Source organism: Dendrobium catenatum, unplaced genomic scaffold, assembly GCF_001605985.2.
Source record: "Dendrobium catenatum unplaced genomic scaffold, ASM160598v2 fragScaff_scaffold_621, whole genome shotgun sequence".
NCBI classification, from domain to species: domain Eukaryota; kingdom Viridiplantae; phylum Streptophyta; class Magnoliopsida; order Asparagales; family Orchidaceae; genus Dendrobium; species Dendrobium catenatum.
The window spans coordinates 27392318-27419247 of record NW_021319083.1 but is presented as its reverse complement, the minus strand read 5'-3'; the positions used below and the strand labels follow the sequence as shown (position 1 = coordinate 27419247).

The following is a 26930-nucleotide window of genomic DNA, read 5'->3' as shown; positions in this document are numbered from 1 at the left end:
AGCTAATAACAAAAAATGCACGGAATAGATGTGCTGGAAAGACATTAATCACCTAAAATTTCATTAAACTTAATACCATTTCTCCCTTGTCACAATGATATTAATATCCATCTCACTCAGAACATATTGTCCAGCAAATTGGATAGATGTTGATCCTTTTGTTGTTCCAACTTGCTGTATTGTGCAATTGAAGTAGAGCTCATTTCTTTGACTTAGACAATGGGATCCTTACCTAGATAGGAGTATGATAAGCCTTGAATATTCTCTCAAAGGGCGATCTCTCAGAAAAGTGAATATCTTTCCTATGAGCCCCTTTGGCTGTAAGAGAAAACATAGATGTAGTTCTGAAGGTAGTTTATGTTCATTTAATTAGATTTTGACCAGGGTTTATTTAGATACGAGTTTGATGCTTCCTATAGGCATAAGCCCTAATGGATATTTCCTCCACTTGTTCTTGAGAGAGCACTCATAATTTATTAGGTTACTTAGGATCAAATTTAGGCCTAAATTGAGTTTTATATGTGAATTTAATTTAGTGAAAATGGTTAAGGCGATGAAGATAAACCCAATCTATAGCACATAGTTTTGTTATCCCTGGTATATTAACAAACTCGGTCTATCAACACAGAGAGATTTGAACCATAATATTCAAACTTTTGATTAGCAACATCATGGGTTACCTCTACTTAGGTATCCCAAGCAAATTAGGGTGGAAATGTGAGTGTTAAATTTTTTGTTTTCAAAGTTAGAATCTATTCGTTTGGTAGTAGAGGGCTAGTCATGCTAGCTTTCATTGATTAGTTCAAAAGCATAAATCATGTCCATTGGTGGTTCATAGGTACTGGACATGACCAATAAGAACTCAAAGGCATGATATGACTAATTATTGATGAGTTTTTAACTTGACTTAAGAAGTGTGCCTAAAACACATGAGGTTTAATTGTTGGGTTTGTGTAATTTCAATAGATGGATTGCGTTTTAATTGGCGGTCTTGATAGCTTGGGAGTTTCTCTGAGTTTATGTTATCTTGGGGCTTATATGCATTGGAAAGCTTAAGTTTTAATTATATTTGTTTGTTGGCTTTGGGCTAACCCAAATTGATAGGAATGGAGCTTATATTTATTGGAAGACCCATTGAGAGGGTCTCCTTTCTCCTTAATAACTTCTGAGGTGGTTGCTTTGTAGTCTCTTGAAATAATTATTTTAGAATGATCTTTGGACTATTCCTTTTAACCCACCAAGTCATCTTAAAGTCATTATGAGTTATATGATAGCTTTTAGAGTTTTTTGTGTGTTCATAGTTCTCCTGTAAAATTGTTGAAGCTTAACTCTTGGGTAAACATTTTCATTTCTTTGGTTTCTCCCAATTTGATGCAAGACTACAATGTTTTTGAATGTATGCGATAAGAACTTGCGCGGTTTTGATATGAACAATTACGATTAAGACTATTAGCAATCAAAACAATAAAAGAAAACGTAAAAGGGGTAGCTACGCTTAGGCCAAATTACATGCCAAACACTTGGATTATCAAAATAACTTAGAATTTTAACAACATGTGAATTAAGTAGTTTTCAACAAAATCCCTAATCTAACAATAAGATAGCAACATATAAAGCACACTCTATCCTACGTTTACTAAGCAAAGGCAAAAGACGAAGCACGGCTCCTTGTGACTTAATCACCACCTATAAGATTAGTGGATTAAGAAATTAAATGAAAAGGGGAAGAATTTCACCCTTGGGATGGCCCGGAAACGATTTGCCACTGGACGTTGGCAAGTTGTTCTTCAATGGCCTCCGAAAGCGTGAAGATGATGCGGTCCACGTACTCTTCAATGGAACGATCAACTTCCGGGTTGAAATCAAAGAAGGTGAAGTGGAGGATGTTGACGTTGCCTTGTTCGTCGTAAGCGAATCCGTAGTCAAGCTCTGGATTGGCCATTCATTGGCTTTGAAAGAAGGATGTGTAGACGAAGATCAATGTTGATTCCCTTGGAGACTTCTCCAGGGAGAAAAAAGTTTCTCTCTCTAGACTTTATTTGGAGAAGGAGAGAAGAGTGGCCGGCCTATGAAGGAGGATAGGTTGAATTAAATTTGTTTCAGATTTTGTGGAGGGAAACTGATTCAAGCAGCTTCTAATTAATCCTCTTAATTGGGAGAAATTAAAAAAAGGGAGAAAGAGAGAGGGGCGGCGGCAATGGAGAGGAGGTTTGGGATTTCTTTCCAAAACTAATTATGAGATTTTGGAAAGTAATAAGGAGGTGGGGGCTCTTGGAAATTTCAGCCAAAGAGGGATATGAAGGTTTGAATTAATTCCAAAAGGGGAGATGGGCTTTAGGAAATAAATCCAAGGGAGAAATAATGAGGGGGCCGGCGGCAAAGTGGCTAGGGAGGGATTTAAAGGAAGCTTTTAATGCTTCCTTAAGTTAGGGAATCAAATTTGGGATGAGATATTTCATTCCCATTTAAATTAAAAATCAAATAGGAAGGGATTTGGAAACTTTCCTAAAATAGGAATGATATTTTAGATGAATTTTCAAATTCAAATAAATTTGAATTTGCAAAGCAATTGAATTACCTAAAATATTCAAACCCAATTAGGAAAGGGGTAATTGCAAGCAATGATGGAGGGAAAGACAAGTGGAGGGCCGGCGGCTTATGGTTTGGCTGTGGGTGGTGTTGGGGGAGAGGGAGGTGGGGTCGGATGGGGTGGAGGTGGGAGATTTAGCCGACGGTGAGGGTGGGGCTAAGATGGCCGACGGCTTGGGTGGTGAGAGCGGTTTTAGTTGGCCAATGGCTTAGGGTATGAAGGGAAGAGGAAAAGAGATAGTGAAGAAGAACCACGAACCCGGCCATCTCCAAGGTTGGTGGGTGATCCGATTTTCCTCTCCTAGGAATTTCTCTCCCAAGCACTCTCAAAATCTCACAAAGAAGTCAAGCAATGCAAAATTTTTATTATTCATTCATTAAACATGAAAAGAAAATATTAGGGCTATATATAGCCTCATATAAAGGACTCAAAATAAAAGACGACAATGTCCTTTGGGCTTACACACAACCTCCCTTAAGTAAGGGGTAAAAGCGGAAAAATAATAAAACAAATACATCATCACATAATAATAGACAAATACATAATACAACTCAGAAATACATCAACTCAATCGTGGCTGTAGATCGACGGCCACGTCTTTGATAGACTTTTCAAGCTCCGATGTCCCCATCACAATTGGCTTTGCACTAAAAGATTAAATTAGTGTGGAATGGATGAAGTCTAAAACATTTGAGAACTCTCTTGTATCCTGGTTTAGCCTTAAGTAATATGGAGAGAAATCTTCCTCAACAAAGTCAATAGAAATCTAATTGCTTAGAAAAAGCCAACCAGCCCCTTGTGATCCTCCTCGATGTGTGAGAGAATACTTAGCCATTTTTTCTTGAGGTAGATTGGGTTCATCTTACCGGATTTTCATTGATGTGTAGGCTAGGGTTAATTTAGATTTGAGTTTGCGGGAGAGAACTTTTAATTAAGGAGGTTACTTAGCCTCAAAAGTAATTTGAGTTTTAGAAGTGCATTTAATTAGGTGGAAAATGATTGGGGTTATGAAGGTGTTAATGAGAGAAGCATTAATGGGGTAAGATTAGATGTGAGAGAGGGAGAGTTGGATGCTAGTGAGGTCAAGTGTGAAAGCATAGGCAGTTTGGGAGATGGTCTCTCTGGCAATATAAGAATGCTTAGAGAGGAGCAGAAATACGCGATACAGGATGGTAGAGAAATTGAGGTATAGTGAGGATCATGAAGCCTATTTGAGGTCTTGGGTATGCATGGAATCATAAAGCCTCTGTGAGGTCTTGCCGTCTTGGGTATGTTGTTTTTTTTTTTAATTCTTTCTTTTATTTAATTATTTATTTTTTGTTCTTGTAATAAACGGTGGGTATGCTAGGCATGATAATTCTCCACAACGATACTAAGTTCTCAAACAGTTTTTTATTCCTTGTACAATATTCATAGCTACTCTTCAATCTGAATTGAATTATCCACAAAATTAGTAGACCCAGCTCATTTTTCATTGATGTGTGCATTTCCTGGTGTGATTTTAGCAGATTCCATTATCTTTCATTGTTGCACAAAGGTGTTCATTTCGTTGACCATAGTATTTAAGATCAACTAGTTGAAGGAAGCACTCGTGAAAATGCAGAAAGTTTTACGTAGCCTCTAAAGTGCTTATGCATGGTTTTGTTTATTTTAGATTAAAGCTCATCAATGCAAAAAATCCTTATATAATTTCAAAATGATTTTTTTTGTTTTTATTGCATATTTTGAGCTTTGTGCAATGAAGTTTTGTCAGGCTTATTTCGTTGAAGTAAATTTTAGAGCATTTAAGAAGCTGTATAACTCGGTCATCAGGAAATGTTGAATTCAAATATGTAATCTATCTTTTTTCCATTTAGTTCTTTTCTTTGAACTAGATTATACATACATCTTGCCTGCCTGCAGTTTCATACTTGAACAGTGTTGTTTAGAGAGAAGAATCGATTCTAGGTATTGATTAGATTTGTACTATAAAAATGCATGAATATAATCCGTTGCTATGTTTCCCGCTCTTTGGAAATTAATATTATGAAATATCATTCAGCAAACTTAAGCAAAGATACCTAAAATGCAGAAAAAAAAGGCTTATCCAGTGCTCGGAGTTCTCTCGCTTGTGCGTGCAGCCTTATCCTGCATTTGTAGGGAAAGTATTTTGATCACTCTAATGGAGGAAACTTAACCACTGCCCTATGCTTGCCTTCTGTGCCTTAAAATGCAAAAGAAATGCATACTAAAAAAAACTATTATAAAGAGATAGAGATGATTTAAAGTCTTGTATATTGCATTGATAAGCTGCGCCCTTGTTTATTCAGCAAGTTTCTATGCGGTAGTCGGAATCCTCCTTTGAAAAGAACTAATTACACAATAATGAATACTAGAATGAATGATTGGCCTACAATAATGATGATTGGTCGCACGTGATCCATAAATCTAACAAAAGCATAGTTTGAGGTTGCAACTGATTTCTAGCCTAACAAAATCAACAAGCCTAGTAACACATATAGTAGAGGACAATGGCTCTAATAATAACAAACCAAAAGTCAAAATTTTGTAATTCAACCATTATATCATGCTTGATAAGTTAAATGCATAACCCCTTACTTTTAGGTGGATATCTTCTTTGCTAAATTACTTGGGTTTTCTAGAGGTTAATGATAGGAAGTACTTGTATATCTCAAGTATTTCCTATCAATATTCGAAAAACAGCAAGAATTCTCCACAAAAATCCGCACAAAATCACAAAAAGAGTAGATAATTTGTATTTTTTTGATGAAAGGGAAATGGAAAATAGCAAGATACAATTAATCCTCTATTCGAGAGGAGGATCGATCTCTCCCAAATTTCTAGACGCCGCTAGAGCCTAAAGAAAACCTAAATCTAAGATATCTCAAATTTCAGCCAAATTCAAGATGCCCTAATCCTAGGAAAACAAAGTATTTAATTCATACAAATCAAAAGAAAATCCCTAAACAGTCCCTACATTCAAATTCCCTCTTAAACTTTCTCAAAAATCCTTCCTAAATCAGTTGGTTGGCGCTTGCGGTCCGGTCGGCTACCGAAAGAGGCAGACGTCTCCGCTTCGGTTCCGTCTGGGCCGGTCCAACATGGACCAGTCTAACAGTTAACCAATGCAAAATATCACAGTTCAACCACCAATATACTTTTTAAATTTAAAAAAAAAAAACATTAATGTACGACATTATGAATCTTTTAATGTCTGTATACAATGCTGCAGGATGCTCCCGTTCCTCCTTGCATATCACAGTTGGAAGGTGGTCTCGTCCAAGTTGCAATTGAAGTAGAAGATCGTGCACAACGTTCTGCTATTACAAGTATGCTTCATGTGACTATTTTAGATGATATATCTGCACGGAAAGAATATTTCAGTCTTATAAGTTGCTGTTGTAAAAAGTATATAAAAGGAATGCTTAACTCAGTTGAATGTTAGGTGTATGGATTCATCTAAACCTTTTAGATTTTTTTCTTTTTTTAACTGTATGTGGCTTCAGATTGAACGCATATGATGTTTTAAATACTTTAATAATGAAACTGGCTTTATATAGCTTATGATTCGCTTATAAATGACTCGACTAGTTATGCGTTGTTTATACATATTTTTGTTGAATATGCTAGAAAGAGAATGATCTCCTGATTTTCCTCTCAAGATCATTTGTTTCATAGGAAGCCTGGAGAAGATGGAAGACAAAGAATATTTGTCTATTCTAATATAAAAATGCTCTCAACACTGAATTTTTTTTGGTTTTTATAATGCTTGAATATATTTGTTTTATTGGCACCATGCAATATGGAGTGATATATTTAGCCAAACCCTATGAAGTAGTAGTCTTAATTTTTATTTTTCATGTGCTCATCATGTTTCATGCGCTGCATAACAATATTAGGTTGAAGTTTCCTAGGAAGCTTCTTTGTTAGGGTTCTTATTCAATTATGATTTACATAGCCGAGAATTGCTTTTCCTGCATATGCTGTGGACATTTACAGCTAAAATTAAATATAGTTGATTTAGGCTTCATTTGGACAGCTTTTGTACTGCTTTTTAAAATGGTTTTCTAGTTAAAAAATTTCAAATTCAATAAATTTTTATATTAGGAAGCCGTTTTAGAAAGCAAGAAGAAAGCCATCCCAAACGAAGCCTTAGTCAGGGTGGAGATCAGATTGGTTTGAAGTATATGTATTTTTCTGTAAAGCAACATGTGTTTTTATATTTTTTTTTCTCGCTGTTGAAGCTAAAGCTTTACCAGGATATTCATTGAGCATCCTGTCAAATATTTCAAGCAGAAAGATTGGTTTATCTGGTTTTGTTAGTTCATTTTGATATTATTATAGATAGTTTTTTTCCTTCTAATCAGGCATCCTTAAAATGTCATTTGGGGACAGTTTACTAGAGGATTATCTCGAGTTCAAATGAATTATCTGACATTTCACATTTGTCATTAGGAGTGAATGCAGATGATGTTCGAGTTACTGTAGCTGCACCTGTCGCCCATGGTGAAGCTAACAATGAGTTGTTGGAATTCATGGGCAAGGTATTGAAGGCACCAACATGCTATTTGTACTGATTATTTGTTGTACCAAGCTCGTTATTCTTTTGATTTGTTTAATTATTTCTTGCCTGCTTCCAGTATTATTACTAGTAAATGATGCTATTAAGGCGTTGCATTGCTTGTGTTGTTTTTGAATCAGGTTTTAGGGTTGCGATTAAGCCAAATGACCCTTCAGAGAGGATGGAACAATAAATCAAAGTTACTTGTGGTGAGTTAGTTGAAACTTTTTGGCAGATGCATACTGCATTACAAGTTGAATTCCTTGCTATTTCTACTGTTACACATTTTAACCTTTTTCTTTGATAATTTAATTTTCTTGTAACCATTCAGGTTCCATAGTACATAAGTTCAGTACAGTTTAAGAAACCACAATTTCTCTTTCCGTTATTTTTGTGAAACAACTGGTTTATGAACCAAACTTCTATAGGTGCATTGGCTTTGAAAAGGAGTTGACCGGTTAAGTGGAAATAAGAGATTGCAATCTTAAGGGCATTTTAAAGAAAATATCTAACAATCTTGTTGTAAAATCATAGTAGATCCTCATGAAAGGATGATAAAAGGAGGTTTAAATAATTTAAAAACAAGTATTTTTTAGTATGGACTTAAGAATTCCACTTAGTTACTTTTGAAATTGGAGGGACCAAATAAAAGAAGAAACTTATTTATTGAGGGCCACTTATGAGAGGCTTCAAGATAGGAATATAATAGGAAAAAGAGATGTAATGGGAGAAGTTATACTTAATCTTGTAGTAGCCTATAATTTATAATTTTGAATATATACTTTAAGAAGCTGGTAATCAATTACTTTTAAAAATGGAGTTATCAAATCACAAATAGGCTTCTTTATATATATATTGCGTATTTTGTGCAAAAGTTAGTTCCATTAAGACAATTTTTTATCTGGAAATTGATCTTGCATTAGTGAAGAATATTTGGTGGTGAAGTAGGTATTGAAAGTTACGAAGGAAAAATAAACTACTTTTAAGAGTGACAACATATAAATACTATTAATGTTTATAATGATTATAAGAAAGTTAAAAAAAATGGAAATTGTGAGTAGTGAGTAAAACAAAAGCTTTAACTTTTGATGATTTATATAATTAAAAAAGATAGGCTTAAGTCTTCCAGATTTACGAAATCAATTAAAATATTATTTGTAAGCTTGGGAAGCTTAGAATTTAAGTTGCAATTAAATAGTCTTTTAGAAGATAGAAGATTTAAAATTAGTAGACTATTATTGAATATATGATACGTAATTTTTGTTATTATGATATTGTAAAATGTTAATACATATTTTTAAAAGATAAAGTAATACCCTTGTGTGACAGGGGAATAAATGATTTATAGATAGTTAAATGACAAGGTACTTCAGGAGTATTATGTACTAAGAATATATAATGGAGATCTAAAGATCATGGTTACAACTAGATTAACGGGACAATATCAAATTGACAACATAGAATTAGATAGTAATGTTATGGAGTGAAACAATAATCCACAATTAACAAATAGAACTTTTCACCTTGGGTCTCTCACTCACTCTCTTGTTGGTAGCACTTTTAATGGAGGAAGATTGAGAGAAACCGAGCGATGCCACTAGGAGACAAATGACGCACAAAGTATAGTCCGTTTGAGTGGTAGCCGGTGGCGGGCAGTACATGGGATGACTCGTGAGCATCCAACGTCTTATCCTTTCTTCCTTGATCATCAAATACGAAGCCGTGGTCGATGTTGGGATCGGTCGTCCATGGATGTGGAGAACTCTCTTCTTGAGCCCTTGAGCCGACCACTTGTCGAAGCAAAAGCGAAGAAGAGGGGGGGATCAAATACGAAGCCGTGGTCGATGTTGGGATCGGCCGTCCATGGATGTGGAGAACTCTCTTCTTGATCCCTTGAGCCGACCACTTGTCGAAGCAAAAGCGAAGAAGAGGGGGGGGGAGTCGGCTATGGTGGGGGCTAAGAGGCAAATGCTGGAAATCTGAAATAAAATTCAGATTTTAGTGGTTTAGGAAAGGGATTTAATTTGAATTTCAAATTAATTCGAGGGGGAGAGGGGCGGCAATGGGGAGAAGATTTGGGCTAAATTTGTGGAGCTATTAAGGTGATTAGGAGAGAGAGAGAGAGAGAGAGAGGAGGCCATTAAGGGGCCGGCCATGTAGGAGGTGAGGTGGCGTTGAGGTTTTAAGTAGGTGGGGACCACTTTTAAGGAGGCGGCGGCATGAGGAAAGTGGGCCGGTGGGCTGGGGCTGGCCGGCGGCTTGGGCTTCGGACTGGCAATCTGGGCAAGCCAGTAGGTGGCGGCGGCAGAGAGCAGGTGAAGGGCACGGGTAGAGAAAATTTTAAGGATCCGAGGAAAGAATTCCAATCTTCCACAAATACTTCAACCCAAATTTTCGAGCCGATGATGGGATAAAAAAAAAACTAAAAGGAAAATAATAGAACAAGGAAACCTAGAACTCACAAAGAGATCTAGCTTCTCCTACGAACTCACTAAGAGATCGAGGAGGTTTGCACTCACAAAGAGAACAAGAAATGTAAACTTTCATTCATCAATCATCATCCCATTACATAAGAAAATGGTCATATATATAGGCCTCAAAATGATAAAGAAAACGAAAGACTAAAATGCCCCTTGGGCTACAATAGCAACCAAATACCCGCAAGAGCAAAAGCGGAAAACTGAAAAATAAAATAAACTACTAAATAAAATTACTCAAAATAAAACTCATGATCGTGGCCGTCGATCTTCGGCGTCTCCTGATGGTACATGTGTCGAAATTGCTGACGATGTCCTCATCAGATAACATATAAATACTATTAATGTTTATAATGATTATAAGAAAGTTAAAAAAAATTGGAAATTGTGAGTAGTGAGTAAAACAAAAGCTTTAACTTTTGATGATTTATATAATTAAAAAAGTTAGGCTTAAGTCTTCCGGATTTACGAAATCAATTAAAATATTATTAGTAAGCTTGGGAAGCTTAGAATTTAAGTTGCAATTAAATAGTCTTTTAGAAGATAGAAGATTTAAAATTAGTAGACTATTATTGAATATATGATACGTAATTTTTGTTATTGTGATATTGTAAAATGTTAATACACATTTTTAGATGATAAAGTAATACCCTTGTGTGACAAGGGGAATAAATGATTTATAGATAGTTAAATGACAAGGTACTTAAGGAGTATTATGTGCTAAGAATATATAATGGAGATCATCATTAGCTTTATCCTAACTATACATTTTTATGAGTTCTCTTTTTTCTATTGTTTATTTGAGGTGTTAGACCTTTTCTCGCAAATCATGAAGATTTAAAGATTTATTTTTTAAAAATTGTAATTAGGCTAGATATATTGTTATGGATTGGAGTGTTGGATGGTAAAATACTAATTGATAGTTATTCTAGGCTTGATTTAAATGAGAATGCTAAGATGAATGTGATAAATTAGAAAAGATTAATTAAGGGATTATTATTTTAAACAAATTTATAGTAACATATATTAAAGATACTTGAAATTTTTGGTGGGTTGGACATGTATAGTTAAAGATAGAAAATGAACTCATTAGATTAGGAAATAAATTTAGTGTTTAAAATTAGGAATGAAAATGAGTAGAAGTAACATAAATAATTGTTAGATGAATATGTGAAGAACAAGTGAAGACCTCATGTAGTGCTTAATTGAAAATAATGGATGATAAGGATTCATAAAGTTACCCTAAATTAATTGGGATGAAGCTAACAATTATTATAATGATGGTCTTAGGAGCATACAAATAATGATCAAAAGAATTAATCACCTTAAGAAAAAAATGATAACCCTTGAAAGCCAAAAAGATATTATTCTTTCAAGATTGTTAACTGGACAACTTGGAATTATTTAGCTGAACTAAATTTGATCTTGAGATGAGATGAATAATTTTAAAATATTATGCAGCAGTTTTGTTATTATCTTTATTATTATTATCATTATCATTATTCACGTGTGATGGGTTGCTATTCTCCCAAGAAATTGCATACTAGTACTATCTCACATCACAGTTTATTCACACATGCATTGCGACACAGTAATTCCACCAAACATATTCAGCCATCCACAATACGTGCAGTATGTCTTAGCATATGCTAGTTCATGTCAAATTTCATAACATGATACCAACATTCATATAGCATAGTTGAGAAATATACCATGTTGCATGCTTTGTCATGTCAACATAGTAAAATTAATGCATGGAATTGCATCATGAATAAAACAGTTCCCATGGGCGGATCCCCCTTAAGCCCGGGGGTGGGGGCGCAATTGCTCCTCTAAAAAAATTAAAAAAATTTTATTATATGATTTTTTAGGTAATTTGTCCCTCTTCATTTTATTTATTAATTTGAATTGCAAAAATATCCTAACTACCAAAATTTGTTTCGGGGGCGCTCCCCCGGAAAACCCCGCAAGGGCGCTGTCCCTTGACCCTGCGACCTGATCGGGCAAGTCGAACCCCGCAGGGGGCACTGCCTCCTTAGAGCCCCATCATATTTGCGAAGCGTACGACGATGAAGGATATGAACAAATAGGGGTCGATCCAAATTCAAGGCAACTTCAACATACATTTTGTAGAAATTGAATGATTAATCATCTTTCGCAATCATTTTCTGTTTGTCTCTATTGCTTGGTCACTATTGACCCATTTTTTGAGGCGAAAGGTCAAGCAAAATTCGAGGCAATAATAACAGTTACTTATAAGTTGTTTGCCCCCTCTGAAAATTAAGGCTGGGTCCGCCCCTGATGTTTCCATTGCACTCACATTGTCTATAATGTTGGAGCACTTATCATTAAACTTTGTTTTTTATGGAAAAAAGTTATAGTAATAAGTTCGATCTCACAAACCTCAGAACTTTTTGAGAACTGCTGCATAACATCATGACGCCGTCTCTTCCAACGCTTAGGAAACCCATGAGAACTAGTTTATGATAAGCATAATTCTGAAGCCATGAAATGAAGTTAATTAAGTACTAATTACCCATAAATTCTAATTACTTTCACTCTTGAAAAGGACAAATAAATGTTAAATCACCCCATAATCCTCTTATTTATTGTTCTGATTCTACAAAATATCGGTATATCATGGCATATATAACATGTAACAGTACAAATATGTATAATCTGGCATGAGAACAGACATCATACTATTCTGCCAACCATGCTTTAGAGTTCATGCGTCGTGACCAAGTGATATTGGTCTATAAGACTTTATATTATTCATCAAGCCATTCATCAATCAAGTTGTTCTCTTCCAATAAACTCCATATGGAACATCACCATCTATACGGGGCTGTTTGGTAGTAGGATTTAGGCCGGATTTGAGCGAAATCCAGCCAAACGGCCTAAAATGCAAAACCGAATCTCACGGCAAATGAAAGCCGTCGTAGACGGAAAATTCTGTCTTTTCGTGCTAAATCCTGGATTTCCGAAATCCTATTTTTTATGGATTTACGAATTCCATTGGCTCGAGAGAAAGAGTCCGCTCGTTAAATCCCCTCTATAACCAAACAGTCACACAGGATTTAATAGGATTTATCATGAATGTTACCAAACAATTATCAGGATTTAGGCCTCTCAGGATTTCCGAAATTTGGATTTAGAAGATTTACATAATCTTATTTAAATCAAATTCTGGGTGCTACCAAACAGCCCCTAAATCTTTTCTTCTAATATAAAGTAGGTTCTGCTTATAATAACTAAACTTCTTGAGAGTTTCTATATATATACTTGAAGAAGAAGAAAAAACCAGCCACCTTACTTATAAGCCAATAAAACATAGCCTCATAACAAATCAAAGATTTTATCACAGAACAAACTCATTCATCATCTACTTTGGCATAAAATTATTTATAAATATAATATTATTTGCTTATAATTGACCTAATTAACTGATTAATTAAACATAATTCACCTATCAATGATGCCTAATTACATTAATGAGTTATGGGGTATTACACAGGTTGAAGATTTAACAGCAAGACAAGTATATGAGAAGCTTTTGGAGTCTGTGCAACCCTAACACTATCTTATAGCTTCATCATCATCGCTGGAAGAAACTGTCACTGATCTGATAGCATGCTTGTTAAACACTTTCTGTTACAATGCATATAATTTATTTTTGTGAGATAACTTTCTTTTCAGAAGATTTCTCGAGTCTACTGTGGTTCTGATTAGATCTCTCAGGTACCTAAACTTTTATATTTTTATATTTTGAACTGTTGCTAAGGCACTTAGATGTTCATTCTCTTGGATACCAATTGAAGTGAGATCTTTATATAGATATCAGGTATTTTTGGGGGGAAATTAGGGGCTTAGCCCGTGTCATTATATGTTACATTTGTAAAAGAAAGTAAAACAAAAATCCAAAGAAAAAATTCTAACAAAAGAAGCTGCAAGAGCTGCCATAAAAAAAAGAGATATGCTTAGCCAAAAAGGCTCAGGAACAAGAGAAATTATTCTGTTCGGTCATCATATTAACACTCTATTTTGTAAATGCAAAGTTAATTAAAATTTATATCTAAATAATTATTTATTGTTTTTTCTTCTAATTTTTTTTTTCCATTTTAATATTGCTTGAATGATAATCATTCTATCTTTCCTAATTAACAACAATCTAGCACATGTAGAATAATTCATGCTCGATTACAGTTTGAGCTTCTTTGGGATAACTTTCTTAATATTTTCTGTTAAATCTCAACCTTACGATCCCAAAGATATCAACGACTGAGAACAGTAATTCGTGGGAAGACCACATGGATAGCATTAATTCCCTCCATTGATTTATGAATAATTGTATTCTCATTATTATAAGAGTTATTTGTTTTCTTATCAATACATCTTGTATAGATCTATAAATAGGGAGTAAATTGCATAATAAATTCAAGCTTTTCACTCTCAAATTCTCCATTTTAACATGGTATCAGAGCCGATCGGAGGCCTTCATTGTCGAACGATCCAACCTTCTAACGCTGCAAGAGGTCGAAGCAGTGCCGATTCTACCCATCGCTACCGCAGACGGACACCTTGACTCCATCAGAACTATCGTCGAAGGAGCCTAGACGAACAGCCACGAGGGAAACGAAGGAGACGAAGGAGCGGTCATACCCGTCCAAAACTGTCCGTGCGGAAGACCCTTCTGAAGCCAATCGGAAGTTCGTCCCGATAGCTAAACGAGAACCTGATCCTGCTCTTCCGCTCGATCGGTAGGAACCGCACGAAGTCCCGATCGCACGAGCTTCCTGGAGGAGCCCGATTGAAAGTAGGGACAGACACGGGCCAAGCGTCGGGTTGGACTCGGCGGCGTGGATTCGACTGCTGGGGTGGAGTCGGACGGCGGCATGGCAACAGGCATTGGAGTTGGCCCGGAAGAGCGGCGGCCTGGTTAGGGCAGAAGTAGGTCACGGCCGGTTGCTGAGCCCGGCCAGACACCAGCTCCTGCTTTCACCTTCTCGGATCTTGCCAACCCAACCTTCGTCTGAGGCATAGCCCGAACCCGTGCCCCTTTCTCGATCCGAGCCTTTGTTTTAAAGGCTCGGCTGGTGTGTTATAAAAAAAAAACATTTATTGTCGATTAGAAAAAAAATTTTGGGAGCCTTCATTGTTGTCCAAAAATCAAATAGATAGTCTTCATTACTATTATTTGAATAAAAAATGTCAGAAATTAACTCTTCTTCAAAGATTGACCAACTTGAGGATTCTATGGTGCACCAAGGGCGAAGTGACATTCAAAGCATGCAACCTTCCTATCGTCTAAATGGGAAGAACTTCCTAAGCTGGTCTCAATTTGTGAAGACCTACTTGAAGGGGAAAGGTAAAATACATCACCTCCTTGGAGAAGGACCAAAAGAAGGAGATCCCAAATTTGGGGCATGGGATGAAGCAGACTCTATGATTATGTCATGGATATGAAATTCCATGACTCCAGAAATTAGTGATACATTTATGTTCCTTTCAACGGCAAAAGACATATGGGATGCTACTAGACAAACCTACTCCAAAGCTCGTGATGCGGCCCAAATCTTTGAAGTTAAAGTCAAAGTTGGAAGCACGAAGCAGGAGAGTAAGACTGTGATGGAGTATGCCACCATCCTACAAAATATGTGGCAGGAATTTGATCACTATAGGTGCATAGAAACCAGATGTCCGGAAGATGCGGCGATCCTAAAGAACTTTATTGAAAAAGATAGAGTTTATGATTTTCTTGCATGACTAAATGCAGAATTTGACCAAGTTAGAGTTCAGATCATTGGCAAAGAGGAAACACCATCACTCAACGAAATCATTTCTCTCATCCGCGCAGAAGAAAGTCGACGAGGAGTGATGTTAGAACCAAAGGTCGTTGAAAGCTCAGCAATGGTGATGAACAAAGAATCACCATGGAAGGAGAAATGTAAAGATTCTTCAAAATTCAAAGATAAAGACTCACTGTGGTACAGCTATTGCAAAAAGTAAAGACACACAAAAGAAACATACTGGAAGATTCATGGAAAACCCCCAGCAAAGAGTGGAATAAAAAAGGTGAGACAAGGAGCACATCACATGTCAACAACACTACGAGTAAGCTAGAAGCTTAGTCCAGCCTTGGAGAATTCAACAAAGAAGATATTGATAAATTGAAACGACTCCTGATATCTCTTGAAAAATCAAATGCTTCTTCTTCACTTGCACTCTCAGGTAAGACTCTAATTTCTATTAGTTTAAGTGCTTACAGAAATCATTTAAAGAAATTATGGATCATTGATTCATGAGCCACATATCATATGACCCACTCACCAAACCACCTCATAAATTATACTCCTTGCCCAAACAACAAAAAAATCATCACTGCTGATGGTTCTCTTACCACGATAGTTGGCCAAAGAGACATCATATTATCCCCATTCCTCACCCTAAAAAATGTGCTCCACGTATCACAATTATCCACAAACCTGATATCATAGAAAAACTTACTAATGACCATAATTGTCAAGCATTGTTTAAACCTTCTTATTGCTTATTGCAGGACCGGAGATCGGAGAAGAAGATTGGACTTGCTAAGGAGAAAGTAGGATTGTACTACCTGGAAGAACCAAACCAATCTAAAAGGAGTTTCTCTTTATTATCCCTAATCGATAGGAAATCTACTATTTGGCTTCATCATTATAGACTAGGACACCCATCTTTAGATGTCTTAAAACATATGTATCCACAACTTTTTCATCAATTAGACAATAAACTTTTCATTGTGAAACCTGTGAGTTGGCTAAGCATAAAAGAACCTCATTCCCAAACAAAAGTGAGAGATGTGCTACGCCTTTCTTCCTTATTCATAGTGATATTTGGGGACCCTCTAAAATTCCCAATATCTCTAGGGCATGCTGGCTTGTGTCATTCATTGATGATTGCACTAGTCTCTTGGATCTATCTCCTTAAACAGAAATCTTATGTTAGCACCATTGATCCCATCTTTCATTCCATGATCAAAAATCAATTCGGGGTAAAAATAAAGAGTTTCCGCTCCGATAATGCCAAAGATTATTTCAACCATACCCTTTCCTCCTACTTCTAGAATGAAGGGATCATCCATGAGTCCTCCTGTGTTCACACCCCACAACAAAATGGGGTTGCAGAGAGAAAAAATGGTCACCTTCTAGCCTCCACACGAGCTTTCTTATTTCACTACAATACACCCAAATCCTATTGGGGGGAAGCTCTTTTAACTGCATCAGATCTCATAAACCACCTACCTTCAACAACCTTAGGACTCAAAATTCCAATGGAGACCTTGTCCTCTTTTTATCCAGAGTTTCAAACTCATCATAGTCTTGCACCCAAAATCTTTGGATGCACTGCCTATGTTCATATCCACAGCTAAGAACGAGGAAAATTAGATCCAAGAGCACTCAAATGCATCTTTGTTGGCTACTCTGCCACCCAAAAAGGGTATAAGTGTTATCATCCATCAACAAGAAAAACCTTTGTCTCTATTGATGTTACCTTTACTAAACATGATTCCTATTTTTCAAAAACTCATCTTCAGGGGAAGACTGAACTTGAGGAAGATGAGGAAAATGAACTAACACCTCTTGACCTTCCTCCTCCACCTCAGAACAATCCACCTGAAACCCAAGAAAGGGAAACAAATGACAACGTTATTAGATTTGGAAAGGTTTACTCCAGACGTACAAGCTCAAGCTGTACTCCAAAACAGATCTAAGAATCTGAACCATCTCCTGGAAATAAAGTAAGTTCACCACCTCCCTTATACCCTATAAACAACTCTATATCCTTCAACAACTTCTCATCGTCACACAAAAATTTTCTTGTTACATTAAAAGATAACTATATTCCTAAAGATGTTTATGAGGCCTCATCTGATAAAAATTAGAAAAATGCCATGAAGGATGAAATGCAGGCCTTGGAGAAGAACAAAACTTGTGATATCGTCAATCTACCGATAGGAAAAAAATAGGTCGGCTGCAAATGGGTGTTCTCAGTAAAATACAATGCTGATGGCACACTAGAGAGATATAAGGCAAGACTGGTGGCAAAAGAGTTTACTCAAACGTATGGCATTGGCTACCAAGAAACGTTTGCGCCTATAGCCAAGATGAATACTGTCCGAATACTTCTCTCACTAGCAGCCAAGTACGATTGGCACCTGGAACAATTGGATGTGAAAAATGCATTCTTGCATGGGGACTTAGAAGAAGAGATATTTATGAAAATACCACCAGGGTTTAAAGAAAAATTTGAAGGTAACAAGGTGTGCAAACTGAAAAAGGCTCTATATGGGCTCAAACAATCACCAAGGACCTGATTCGAAAGATTCTCTAAATTCATGCTCCTGAATGGGTATCGACAGAGTCAAGGGGATCATACACTATTCTTCAAACACTCAGACTCGGGGGGAGTTATAATATTATTAGTGTATGTTGATGATATTATTTTGACTGAAAATAATGAAGAGGAGAAAGCCAGCTTAAGAAAATGTCTTACTAAGGAATTTGACATCAAAGAACTTGGTAGACTAAAATATTTCCTCAGAATTGAAGTAGCTCACTCCAGCAAAGGAATCTTTATTTCACAACAGAAATACATTAAAAATCTTCTAAGAGAAACAAGTAAACTAACCTGTAAACCAGCACTAACACCAATAGAACCTAATCTTAAACTGGAAGAAGCTAAAGAAGATCCATATGTAGATAAAAGGGCCTACCAGAGACTTGTAGGGAAATTAATCTATCTCTCACACACCAGATCAAACATAGCATTTACTGTAAGCATGGTCAGTCAATTTATGCAGAATCCAAAGCAGATTCACATGCAAGCGGTAGACAAGATCTTGCACTACCTTAAAGGAGGACATGGAAAAGGAATTCTCTTTAAGAGAGATCGTGGAATAACCCTAGAAGTATATACGGATGCTAACTACGCAGGATCACCGTTTGATAGAAGATCTACTTCTGGGTATTGCACATTTCTTGGAGCCTGAGGTAACCTAGTTACATGGAGAAGCAAGAAACAGAATGTGGTGGCAAGATCCAATGCAGAAGCAAAATATCGAGCTATGACCTTGGGAATATATGAGCTACTATGAATCAAAATAATCATAGATGATTTAAAGGTTAAGTGGGATGAGCCCATGAAACTATATTGTGACAACAAATCAGCGATCAACATAGCCCACAATCCAGTCCAGCACGATAGAACCAAGCATATATAAGTGGACAAACATTTTATTAAAGAAAAACTAGACAGTGGTCTAGTAAGTGTTGACCATGTACCATCAAATGATCAACTTGCAGATATCCTTACTAAAGGATTTGACAGTTCTGTCTTTCTCCGAATGATTGACAAGCTGGGAATGACGGATCCATACTTCACAGGTTGAGGGGGAGTGTTAAATCTCAACTTTACGATCCCAAAGATATCAACGGCTGAGAACAATAATCCGTGGGAAGACTACCTGGATAGCATTAATTCCCTCCATTGATTTAGGAATAATTGTATTCTCATTATTATAAGATTTATTTATTTCCTTATCAATACACCTTATATAGATCTATAAATAAGGAGTAGATTGCATAATAAAATTCAAGCTTTTCACTCTCAAATTCTCCATTTTAACAGTAAAGCATATTTTTAATAAAAAAAATTTAAACAAAAAATTTTATATTTAACAGCTGCTTTCAACCATCCCAAATGAAGCCTTAATACCAAATTTAAAAAGAAAACAATTAAAATAACATTAAAATTGCATAAAAATAAAAAATAATAATAATAATGGCCTGCTCACAAAACAAAACAAATCAAGAACCAACTAAAAAAACTCATTGAATCAGGCATAAATAAACAGTTCAAAACCAATGACTATAATGCTGATTACAACTTTTAAAGCTTTTTACTCTTCACTTCTGCAGTCACCAATAGCAAGTTTCAAGAGATTCTAAAAATTTCTCAAGCATAATCAAACAGCATCAAAATCAGTAATGATCAAAGTGCAAAAATCAGCTCAGATTAAAAAGGAAAAAAATTCCAAACATTTGTCAGCTATTAAACAAAACTGCATTGTGAAATCTATCTCCCTCAATCTAAATTACTAGGTTAAGAAGAGGCACCACTGCGCAGAGCCTGAGCCTTCTTTGGTTTCCTAGTTGCAATTTGGGCCTCCGGCTGCCGAAGCCATAAACCAGCATCAGATGAATATTGACAGGCTTCATTTGGGTCGGCTTTCTTATTGCTTCTTAAAACAATTTTTTAATATAAAATTAAAAATTTTTGTACTAAAAAATTGCTTTAAGAAGCAGAAAGAAAGCCGTCCCAAACCAAGTCTAGGTCAAAATTTTCAAATTTCAACGGTAGCTGAGAATGAGATAGAAGGGGAAACTAACCTCTTTCTTAACTGGTTCTTCCTTCTCAGACAGGATCAGTTCAATGTGACAAGGAGATGACATGTAAGCTGCAAGAGAACCATGTCTATTAATGAGTCCAAGGACTCAGCATGATTGCTTGGAATTGGATAAAAAGATTTTAAGAACCAATGATTAAAATTGTGTATTCGGGTATTGAGACGTTTTTCATTTGTGAGACGAGGCGTAAGCCTTAAGGCGTTTTGAGGCGTAAGCCTCAAAATCAAAAGATTGCATAAACATAAAATGATAATTTTTTTTTATACTAATGAGTGAATAATATAAAACATAAAACAACATAAGATATGAAGTGAAATCAAAATATCTCAATAATAAGACAACATGAAATATAGTTCAACTCAAAATTCTATCTTTCCCAAATCACAGTATTCTTTTCATTAACATATAATTTCAATTTGCAAAAAATAAATAGCAATGACATATCACATAAGAACTCATAAGTTATAAGCACTATCATCACTAAGGGATTCTTCATTTGAATCATCATTATGATTACATTTTCTAAAAAACTTCTCTCTAAATATGAAATTAAATAATAATAAGAAAAATGAAAAATCTAAAATACATAATTTTGCATGATTTTATAAATAAAATTTTATATATAATTTATAGATGCAAATTATATCTAAATATATAACATAAATTAGTAATAATTTATATTAAATTTATATAATTATATAAAAACTAAACTTCTATTAAATATGAATTAAAATCAAAGATTGGAGATATTTATATTTATGTTTAAAATTTATGTTTAAAATTAGTAATTGTTATATTTAACTTTAAAAGTATGTATTATATTATATATGTACGAATTTTATTTATTTTGTACTCTCAAAATTCTTTAAATTATGAAGTTTTTAAGGTTAGATTGTCATCATTATTATGTTAATTTTATTAATTTTTAATAATATTATTATTTATTACATCATTCGGTTCGATCCCAGTTTGAACCTTGAACCTCTCCTTCTGGTTCATTATCCGGTCCGATTTTCGCAACCTTGATCATTACAATATTGTATTTCCAGTCTTAGTTTGTTTCTAATCATTTTATCTTTATTCCAATCATCAAGACCAATATTGTCATCTCATTTTACATAGGTTTCAATTATTTCTTCGCATCTTCAAGTATCATCTACTATACATAATAGTCCAATAGTCATGAAATAATTATAAAAAATAGAAGAAAATATAATGATTTGCATGGATTCTCTCTTCTAGGTTTGCAGAAGATTCACCTTCTTCCCCTTGTACCTTATGCTCTCAGTTCAAGGTTTCAACTTCTTCAAGCCTTCCAGAAGCCGTCCACTACAACCATAATCAAACCATATTTCTTCATATCTTCTGTGCTTAGGTGCAGTTTCGATGCAATTCTTTCTATTTTGTGCAATTGGTGGGTACAAACTTCGGAAGAAACTATCTTCTGGTTCATAGATTGTTATTTTCGATTATTTCTCTCTTTTTTCTTTTCTAATCCATATTCTTTTAGTTATTCGTCTACTTGCACGAGTGGATTTAATCAAATTTAATATTTGGATTATTCTAATTGTGGTGTAATTTTTTATTGAAATATAGTTTTATGGTCTTAAATTTGTGTAATTTCTAAAAAATGATTATTAAATCATCGTCTATGTGGACTTTGTGCTTCTTTGATTTTCATCTTAAGATATACATTTTCCCAAGCATCGGCGCAAAAAACTTGACAAAGTGGATATTCTCTATGCCACTGTTGACCTCATTTCTGTCTGAGATCATTTAAACATCAAAACCCTGATTTACAATCAACATGCCTAGTGCACTGCATCTTGCAGTACACTGGTTCCTTGACTTCAAGCACTGTTGAAACCTCACCATCAGAAGCTTCATACCTTAAATCCATCAACCCTAACTCTATAAGCCAATGCTTGACTCAATTGAGCTCAATCTAACCTAATTGATCAAACCCCTATACTGGCCTATTACAAACTCCATTTCTTCTCAGAACTTCACCAAATTATTTTAAACATAGCTCCTCTTACATTGAACATGTTTAGTCAACCTGTTTAGTCAAATGATGACTTGGTCAACACAACGCAACCCAAGACTGATCAAATCATTGCATATGACCAAATACACTCTAAGAAGGTTCTAGAGTTGGTTTGTGCCAGCCAAATGGTTTGATAAAGGCTAGACGCAAGGGTTTATCAAGGTTTGGCCATTTTAATATTTTTAATGTATTTGACCACTTTGACTAGTCAAACTTGATCAAGCCAGCTTATTTATTTTGTCAACACAAACAATTTTTAATTAATAAATTTTAATTTTAATGCTTAGATAAATTGTGTTCAACTAGGAGTACAAGAGATTTATTATTATAATCTTATTTTAACTCATTACGATCTTATTTTGATATTTTATTTTGATGTTAGTATCTTATTTATTATTTATTTTTTTATTAATGTAATAGTTTAATTTTGAGGCCTAAGCCTTAAAATGCCTCGTCTCACGGATAGAGATGGCCTCAATACCCAATTGCACAAATTTGAAGCCTTGATTTTAGGATATATGATTATGTCCATTTTTAAGAATCATCTAATAATAAACATTAGTCCAATGATCATACAATAGTTATGATATAGTAGAATAAAAACTATGATGTTTTGCATGACTTTTCATTCCTCCTAAGCGTGTGAAATTGTCTCCTTTCTCCCTACTACTATTAGTGTAAGGCTTCTTCCTATTTCCTCAACTTCTCCAAGGCTTTCACAAGTCATCCACTACAACTTTACTCAGTCACAACAATCAGAAACACAATCCAACTAGCCCCTAAATCAAGGCATTGCTTCTTTGATCATAAACATCACCCCTATATTTATAGATGTGAACAAAACATTCAATTAGCGATGTGATCAGTAAAAGGCATAATCAAATATAGGTGTAACAATCTTTCAATTAGTTAATGCAAAGTAACAGAGGCAGAAATCCAGGAATTATCCTTCAAATCCTTCTAACAGTTAGATTCCACAATGATAGCAAAACTACTGTACAACCACAGATAAAACCACACAATCAGTTTGGCTTACAAAGCGGATGATGAGGCAGCGTACTAAATTTTGTATAAGGTACAAAAAATGGAACCACCACATATAAGAAATGGATCAAATTATACAAAGTTTTCACTGTAAATAAAAATCATTCTACTATCTTGATGTAATGGATCAAATTATACACCAATATCATAATCAGATATATCATGTTAGTTCAACTAAGAATCACGACAAAAAGATTTCATGTATCAATGTTAACTGAACCATTTTTCTATTGATTATTCAAAATGGTTCACCCAATAACAATGACTTCAGTTTCCCTAAAGTTTACGAAGGCCAGTTTAAAATGATAACAGGCTCTGCTTTTCTTAAGGTGATTGGCGAAATAGATATATGTTTATTCTACAAGAAAATCTAATAATCTATCTCAAGAAAAATGTAATTTTCCTATGCATTATAACCTCTTGTTCAAAGTACCACCAAAAGAACATAAAAAATCAATTAGTTCGTTAGAGAAATGATGCTCCGTAGCTAAAGTTCCTAGGAAATTTTCACATACAAATGTTTGACAGCTGAAAAACTTCCTGCATTTCAAAATGATAAGGATTCGGTAGAAATAAAATAAAATTTGTTGTAAACAAAATATAACATTAGAAACTTTGCTTTTGTTTCATCATTTACTTAATAAGATTAGCCATTGGCTTTACCCGATAGTCTTTCCACAAAGTAGTTTTTCTTAAAATTTCCAAGAGGGCCATTAAGATGGGCAATTTTGTCAGGTAGAAATAATCTCACCATAATATAACCAATCACAGGCAACATATTAAATAAAAGTATGGCTACCTTCTAAAATCATCTAGAACAATACAACAGCTATAAGAAGGAATAACTGTAAAACAAATTTTACTTGGATCACTTCAAACACCGGCATATAAGAATTACAACTGTAGAAACAAGTCAAAGCATTAGAGTTTCATCTAGAATCGACAAAATAATATGCTCAACAATAAAAACAACTTTAGCATAATAAAAACACCTCCGGTGACACCTCCATTAAACTCATTACTTAGCAAAAAGACACTATTAAATGCATTTTTAAGTGCCAGATTACAAAAGCATGGTTAGTGAACTTAAGACAAAAAATGGCTCGAAATATATGCTTTATGATATTGATGACTTAAACCAATTCATTATCAAATATATCTACAAATAATTATTATCTCCAATATTTACCAGAAATCAGTTGATAACACTTGAAAAGACATTTGCTCATCAAATCTATCGCCTAAAGCACTTCAGCATCAAAACATTAGAAATGGCCGACCAAATAACACTAGATATGAAATTCATTAAATTTTGGGATCTATTCATGGTAACAACCTGGCACTTCATTCAATTCAGGGGCCTAATGCCAGAAAGCCGCCATTCAATATGGTTAAACTACTGACATGAACTAAAAAATAGAAAATCTAGGCCTCGTTTGGCTCAGCACTTCAGCGTGTCTACAGCATTTTTTATTTCAAAACGTCAAAAATTAGTTTTCGTCGTTGTTTGGATATAATGCTTATATAAAATAGCTTTTTACAGAGCATCAATTTTCTACCGAATTTGAAATCATTTTCACTTCAGCTTTTCAATAGCAACTTCCATTCTCACATAGTAAAATATCTGAAATGCCCCCCATGTCCGCAGAACTCTTGGTTTTTTACAGGAAGAACAGAAGGTTCGGTGACGAAATAAAATGGAAGTTTCAATGATTCTGTGAGGTTTTAAAGAGATAAATGTGAAGAAGAAGCCTTGTCTATCTTCATACCGAACCCCTGAATCACGAACACAGCGGAGATGAAAGTGCCGTGGTTTTTTTTTTATTGTCGTATTCGGACATGATGCTGGTGGAAAGTGGGTAATCATCGCTGATGCCAAAAGCCGAGCCAGATGCGGAAGAAGCATAAGGTAGCCATAACGCCTTTAGCAGTGTGACCGAAGGAGGCAGGACACAATAGAACAGATGACCGCGAGCATGAGAGTCAGGCCATAAACTTTTTTGCGGCCAATCTTGTTGCCAAGCCAACCGAAGAAGAGTTGACTGGCGAGAGTGACACAGAATGCGACGCCATTGACTGCGGTGGAGGCGTTCAGGGGGAGGCTGCCTGGGTAGATGTGGCCAAGGAGTTTGGTTACCAAGGAGATATAGAACAGATCATAAGAGTCGGTGAAGAAGCCCATTACAGTGATGACGATGGCCTTGAAGTGGCATAGTTGGGTTTTGGCCAAGTCAAGCTTGTTAAGAACTTGGAGAGCTCTGGTCATCATTGTTGAAATTCTTGAAGAAGCCAGAGAAGTAGCTTGTTCTTATTCTTCTACCTCATGATCTCAGAGAAAGCTAGGCGAAGGTGTTGGCTTTACTGAACTGTGGATTGAATTTGGGGAACTTTTATTTGGTCCAGTGCAAGGACCTAGAGGAAGATTCGGTTTTGCCTCAAAAAGTGCAAATACCGAGTTTTTTGAAAAAATACCGAGTTTTTTCTATTTTTGCCTAAAACCGAACCTTCCTCTACATCCAGTGAAAGGACCTAATAATTGCTCGAATTTGGGTGGTTATATTTGGATATGATATTTAAATGAGAGTTTTTAAAAATTTTCTATATTTCTTAATGTCTTTAAGAATTAAAAAAACATATAATTAATTTTAATATAAGGAAAGTTCAGCCTTTTATGATTAAAAGGCTAAAACTGATAACACAACCAAACAATTTATATCCATTTTTCGGTTTGCATAAAAAAGCCAAAAGCAATCTAACCAAACAACCACCAATTTATTTAAACAACTTTTTTTAAAAACTCATTTTTCTCAACATCTTTTCTAAAACAACATTTTGCATCATCAACAACCCAACTAAATGAGGTGCTAATTGAAGAATAAACCAAATAAGCAATTTAAAATCGGTTGACTCCAAACACTGAACAGGTAAAATCATTGGCACTGATACACATGAACAGCAACAAGTAACTGAACCATGAATTTAGATAGAGAACATTAGGTGAGACGCTATTTACATCAACAAATAAAACAAATTATTTTGGGAAAGCTAAAAGAATTTATCTCCAAAGCTAAAAAATAATGGAATAAATTTTGTACCCTTGCCAAGTTTAAAATAAAGCGCTTGTAGCATCTTGGCTATCATGTTTAAAAACAAAATCAACGATGACCAAACTAAACCGTGGCTTCAGTAAATCCTTAAAAGACTTAGACCAATCCCAAGAACTGCATATTACTTAGAATCTCAAGTACATCATATATGAATGCAAAAAAAAAAGTACTGCAAATAGAATCTAGCTCTATAATCGCCTGCCCCAAGGTACCTACAAAAAACTGAGACCCAATGGAGAAGCTCATATTTATTTCTTATCCTCATATGAAACCTTGAATTAGTATACATCATTCTATGGTTCTTTAATCCAAGAGGCTCTCCCAACAAAGGGCTTGATTAACTCAATTAGTCTACTTTTAGATATGCAGACAATTCAAGTCGAGCTTGAGTCACGGCTAACTCAAGGTTAGCTCACCTACCCATAAACAAGCTCGAACCTTGAGCTTGAGTTGAGCTCATATGGCAACTACAGGAAGAGCTCGGCTCACCATACTAATACCAACGTTTTAAAAGGCGAAATCGGGAATCGAGGCGTTTTGGCTAAGCGAGGCGAGGCGTAAGCCTCGAGGCGGATTGAGGCGTAAGCCTAAAAAATGATAAAAATAAAGTAATTAACAGTGCCGAGCATGTACCGCTCGGTACGGAGCAAGTACCC

General features: G+C 35.2%; 1 protein-coding gene, 1 long non-coding RNA gene and 1 other non-coding gene across 4 annotated transcripts in view; 1 reads left to right on the top strand and 2 right to left on the bottom strand.

Annotated features, from left to right (window-relative positions):
- Window positions 1-13489, top strand: part of LOC110104852 (UPF0235 protein At5g63440) — a 32013-nt gene extending 18524 nt beyond the window's left edge. For both annotated transcript variants that reach the window (XM_020834123.2, XM_020834122.2), the window contains exons 4-7: window positions 5823-5919; window positions 7046-7134; window positions 7292-7360; window positions 13146-13489. In XM_020834123.2, coding sequence (XP_020689782.1) covers window positions 5823-5919; window positions 7046-7134; window positions 7292-7360; window positions 13146-13205 — 315 coding nt within the window. In that variant the 3' untranslated portion in view covers window positions 13206-13489. The remainder of the gene's footprint in view (window positions 1-5822; window positions 5920-7045; window positions 7135-7291; window positions 7361-13145) is intronic.
- Window positions 13490-19488: 5999 nt separating this feature from the next.
- Window positions 19489-20165, bottom strand: LOC110104858. The gene is made up of 2 exons (XR_002304084.2): window positions 20059-20165; window positions 19489-19840 (listed from the first exon to the last, which is right to left on the bottom strand). It is a non-coding gene; the product is annotated as an uncharacterized LOC110104858 (long non-coding RNA).
- Window positions 20166-23364: 3199 nt separating this feature from the next.
- On the bottom strand, window positions 23365-23492 carry LOC114579764. The gene has a single exon (XR_003700930.1). It is a non-coding gene; the product is annotated as a small nucleolar RNA snoR74 (small nucleolar RNA).
- Between the last annotated feature and the right edge of the window lie 3438 nt (window positions 23493-26930).